General features: G+C 35.3%; 1 protein-coding gene across 6 annotated transcripts; it reads left to right on the top strand.

The window, feature by feature from the left end:
• On the top strand, positions 1-1,760 carry LOC149819021 (uncharacterized). Of its 6 annotated transcripts, XR_016427121.1 has the most exons (7): positions 1-233; positions 339-404; positions 503-568; positions 732-763; positions 860-944; positions 1,031-1,129; positions 1,466-1,760. XR_016427121.1 is itself a non-coding variant. In XM_089984542.1 (6 exons), exons 3-6 carry the CDS (start codon positions 708-710, stop codon positions 1,578-1,580), a joined length of 327 nt encoding a protein of 108 aa, XP_089840668.1. In that variant the 5' UTR covers positions 1-233; positions 339-404; positions 510-707; the 3' UTR covers positions 1,581-1,760. The 6 variants fall into 6 exon arrangements, 3 of the variants coding, with proteins under 3 accessions (XP_089840668.1, XP_089840667.1, XP_089840666.1); XR_016427122.1 differs by having other exon boundaries at positions 339-509; XR_016427120.1 differs by having other exon boundaries at positions 339-568.
• The last annotated feature ends 3,329 nt before the right edge of the window (positions 1,761-5,089 follow it).

Genomic DNA, 5,089 nt, shown 5'->3' with positions numbered 1-5,089 from the left:
GCGGCTTTGATGGTGTCGTCCTCCTGTTCCTCAAAACCCCATCCTCCTCCCCCTCCTCATCATCATCAACTCAGAAGCCCCTACCTTGTTGAATTGGAATATGCCGATCTGAAGCTCAAGGAGAAAGTGGGAGAGGTCTCTCTCTCTCTCTAACCTTTTCTCGGTCTTTTTTTTTTCAGGTGGGTAATGTTCGGATTCGGCAGCATGTAAACCATCTCAGTGCATCTTTCTATGTAAGTTATCCTCTTTCTTCTTGCACCGCAACCAATTTCTCCTCTTTAGATTTCTTGATTTTCTTCAGTGTACCGATTAATGTTTTATGAGACGGGTCTTTCCAGAGATACCAAACTGGAGTCAAGCTTTTGAAGACCCCAAATTGCCGCTCATTGTCGACATTGGTTGTGGTAATGAGTTTGGGCCACCGGCATTCCTTTCCGTTTCCTAATCTTTACAGATGGATAACGAACGATGCATGTTTGTGATGCCTTTTGTTCGATTGAAGTTCCCAGGTAGTGGCAAATTTCTCATTTGGCTTGCGTAAAGAAACCCCCAATCAAGAAATTATCTGGTACTCGAAATACGTAACAAAGTATTGAGTTTTCTTGCATTCCTCCCCCGCTAGTTCTGTTTCTTTTCCTAGTTTTACATGCGCAACTTTCAATACCACTGCTTGAAGCCGTTTCTGATTTGTGATTTATTTTCTGCAAATGCATCTGGTTAAACGTGCACAGTTTTGGGTGAAAGAACTAGCTCTTAAGAATATGTAAGCAATCAAATACACTGTATCTGTGAATGAATTAACATGATGCAATGCTCATTCTTATGGAAACCACCACTGTTCGTTCACATATGAAAGCAGACACTTCATGTTCACGAATGCCACCATTGGTTTCGAAGAGCTGGTGTCCGCTTATCCAGGACCTTTGATGTGCGTCTCGTTACTCGTAAGTCGCTTGTACAAGAATCTGCTTCCTTCTCGTTCATGTTCCTGGCATCGTCATCTAAAACAAGAATCTGTAAATTCTGACAGTGCCCAGATCCACATTTCAAAAAACGACATCACAGAAGGCGAGTATTGCAGAAGCCCTTTGTAGATCCTATCTCAGAGAATTTGTGGCCTGGTGGACAGGTACATCCTTTTCCAATCCTTTCTTTATGTTGTTAGTATAGACAAGGTGGTGATCCAAGTTCTCAATAAGAATGCCGAAAAGATTTGAGTACTTAGTGGCAGTGTTGAAGTTGTTTGGTTGGAGAAACTGACCGACACTTCCAGCCTGAAGCCTGAGCACAGTGGTTTTGTTAATCTATCTATACCATTGAGTGGATTTGGTCTGGTGGTTTAGGACATGCGCGTTGATTTTCTTCCAATGATTAGATGTTCGTCAGTCAGGGTGAAGATGCTTAAAGAGTTTGAATTAAATGTCTCCCATTTGACAGAAGGGCTAATCTGTTAATACGAAATCAGGTTGCTCTGTTGTCTTGGTGATAAGCAGGTTTTTATGCAGTCAGATGTGCTGGAAGTGGCACTTGCGGCACTTGACATGAGGGATCAATTCGATGCTTGCTCAAGCATTTTTTAACATTTCATCATCATCGACCCTGATATTCCATGTGATTCTGAGGGTTGGCTTCTACTGAACCCAATGGGTATTCGAACAGAAAGAGAGATCCATGCAGAGTCTGAAGGTGCAAAAATATACAGAAGAATGTATCAGAAAAGGATTTAACTTGTTTTTTCTCCGTCAATCTTTTGATAATTATGATTTGTATTTTGAAAATCATGCAGAAAACAGAGATACAACCTTGTCCAAATTTGGACTTTAGTTTCAGACAAACGCTGAGCTATTCTCAAAGCTTAAATGTACTCTTTGTTTCTTCAGTTGACGATTCTCTCTCATTTGTGTATAACTGTTTAGTTATACACTGCCGGTCCCAAGCTCGGATAAAGGAGGGTTGCAGTAGGCCAGTGACAAAAACTTAGTCATACCCTATGTATATGAACCAATATGTCCAGGAAAAATGAATACCAAAAACTTTTGCTGACCTGTCTATAGGAATTTGCAGACGAATTTCTAATGAATACCAAATGAAAGTATTGCAGGATCGATGCAACCGACACTAGAGGGGGGTGAATAGTGCTTTTAAACTTCGTCTTTGGAATTTGAAAGATTTTGAATTGTGCAAAGCAATCATACACAACACAAAAATTTTATCCTGGTTCGGTCCTTCAGACCTGCATCCAGTCTCCTAGCAAAACCCGCTTGAGATTTTCATTATTAAATTTGTGTCACCACAAGATCAAATAGACCAAAAACGGTCTCACTTTTAGCAACAACCTTGCTGAAAGCAAACTTCTCCTTTAAACCAAGGAGACTCTGTTCTTTTATAAAAAAATTGAAATAAACAACTTACAATCAGCCTATGAGCCTTTCTTATGAATGCAAAGGAAGTGGAATAGGTTTACAGGGGCTTCTAAGGTTTCGAAAATACTCAACTCACAATTTCACTGACTCACAAAAGGAATTGGAGTGAAGAACTTGAGTGAAAAGACTTAGTGAGTGAGAAAACAAATGCTTGAAAGAATATGAGTGAAAAACACAGAATTCAATGTTTCAATTTATTTATTTTGAGTGTAGATCTCACTCTTATTTATAGCTGAAGAATTTCAGACGTTGGTGGTACGAAGGGGTGTCAAACTGACAGTTTTGAATAGTCAAAACGTTTGAAAAATGAAAAAACACAACTTTTGAAAAATTAAAAAAAAAAATGGCTATATTAGTCGACTAAAAAAGTTGTCAGTCGACTGAAATTAAATATTAGCAGACTGATTGTTAAATCATTCGACTACTGTGTCTAGCCGAAAAGATTTGAATTCAGGATTTTGAAAATTAGTCAACTAAAGAAAAATGAGTCGACTGATGAAAATCAGCAGTAGACTGAAAAAAGCTTTCAGTCAACTTCTGTTAATTTTTTCAAAACTCAGACATTCGGGTCAGTTGACTAAGAGTAGATAAGTTGACTGATCAGAAAATAGACATTTGGCTTTGAAAAATGTGCGAGAAAATTGATCGCCTGATAAGACTATTGGTCAACTGATAAAACTAAAAATATAGGTAAAGGGTTTTCTAAAATGATTTTTACAAAGAGTTCTTTTTAGGAAAGTTTTTTTAAGTATTTTTAGGTGTAATGCAAGTGAGATATGCAATCAAAATAAAGCTCTTACAAAAATCTAAGAATTTAAAGAGATTTACACTTGCACGAAATCTTCAATTAATTCTTCAATGTAGAACTTGCAAACTTCTTCAATTCTTTTTTTCTTTCTTTATTACCATAGCTGAAATCCAGTTGTTCATCATCCAAATATCGTACTTGAATTATCGTGTACAACTTCTTTGTCTTAACACAAGTGTTTAAATGATTCATTGAATTATAACATAAAATTTTATCTGTGTCATATATAATTTATAGTTCATATATATGTTGGAATATATGAATCTTTTTTATTTTGATATTGATTACTAAAGATATGATGCAGTTTCGCTACTTGATATTAAGAATAAATTATTGTAAAATCCTGAATGCTTAAATTATCATTATTATGATCATGATCTTTGTTGTGTTTATATGCTATGACATGCTATGATTGCATTGAGAAAGATGTATGCTTCATGTATTTGTATTCTTTCCATGCTTATGTGTAGGGTGTTTTTCTATTATGGCTAATGCCCCTACTTTTAATATTTTAAGTCACGATTAAGCTGAAGGGTGATAACAGGAGGCTCAGTGTGACGCCAAGAGGGTCACACTTTCTTTAAGCTATTGGATGGACTGAATTATTTTATTTACTTTATTATTTTATTAAGTCCTGAACTCTGATAATTGTGAGATTAATATTTGATTTATTTTAATTTAAATGATGGTTTGATTCAGTTACTTCTAGTCTTACGTGTGTGAGTTGTAAACTGTAACCCGCCCAAAGCTTGACCCGTACTTAAAAAGAGTTTTCATTGTTTTCTTGAAAATCATGCAAAGAAATTTAAAAAAAAATCCTAAATTTTTTTATTTCAAAAATTGGCACGTTATATATAGCTTCTTCGAAACTCATTAACTATTTGTCACTTAGATTTACCTTTTTTTCTGCATTATGTTTTGGAAACCTCGATATATGGTGGCATTGGATATTTGGCAGTTAGATGATGCTGGATGACAAAGCTGTTCATCTAACTTTGATTACCACACGTGAAAATCAACTTCTTTTCTGTTGGTAATTATGGCCATATTCCCCCGTTAGAGATAGGCTGATGAAGATCATAAACTGGAACAGTGATAGCCTGATCTGTCTCACAGATGATATCTGTATTAGACAAATCAGCTCATCGCATACAAAGCATCACCAGGTCAACTTGTCGGTCAAAATCTTATACAAATTATGGATGCAACATTCATGAGTTTTGATCCTTTTAGGATATCAATTGTTGTTTTGGATTCTTCTTATCTGAAATTAGAACATAGTATTATAGTTCATTTAACAAGTTATAGAGGTTTCTTTCGATGGTTTTTAATTAGAAAGATTATCTAAGAGTTATTTGATTAGGGCATTACTTTAGGGTTTAATCAGATACGCCTTTGAAAAAGTAGATAATTGTTAGGAATCTAGTATTAAAGTTTCTTCTTAATATTACTCTTGTCTCTAGGTTTGTAGTTTTTTTTTTAAATGATGTTTCTAGTTTTGTGGTTAAAGCACCTTATGTTTTCTTTGTTGTTTTCTATTTGGCTGGACAAAAGTGGGGATTTCAGTTCATTACCTGGTTGCAATCGATTTTTAGATATAACCTATCTCTGTTTTCTAACTTACTGGTCGCATTCTCTACTATCAATCCTTCTGCTTGATCCTCTGTATAATCTTCTTTGCAAGTATTAATGAAATGTTTTTCTTCTCTCTAGAAAAAAACACCTTATATTTGTTTGTGATTATTCCAATTTAGTGATTTCTTTAATTGACTATATAGCCAGATGATCAGAATTTTGAGCGATTAGTAATGCATGGTTTTGTATTTTGAAACCCATTTGGCTCCATCATTTACGTATT

The sequence above is a fragment of the Nuphar pumila genome, chromosome 13 (assembly GCF_984573655.1).
Source record: "Nuphar pumila chromosome 13, dmNupPumi1.hap1.1, whole genome shotgun sequence".
Taxonomy (NCBI): domain Eukaryota; kingdom Viridiplantae; phylum Streptophyta; class Magnoliopsida; order Nymphaeales; family Nymphaeaceae; genus Nuphar; species Nuphar pumila.
This window is presented reverse-complemented; position numbering and strand designations above follow the sequence as displayed.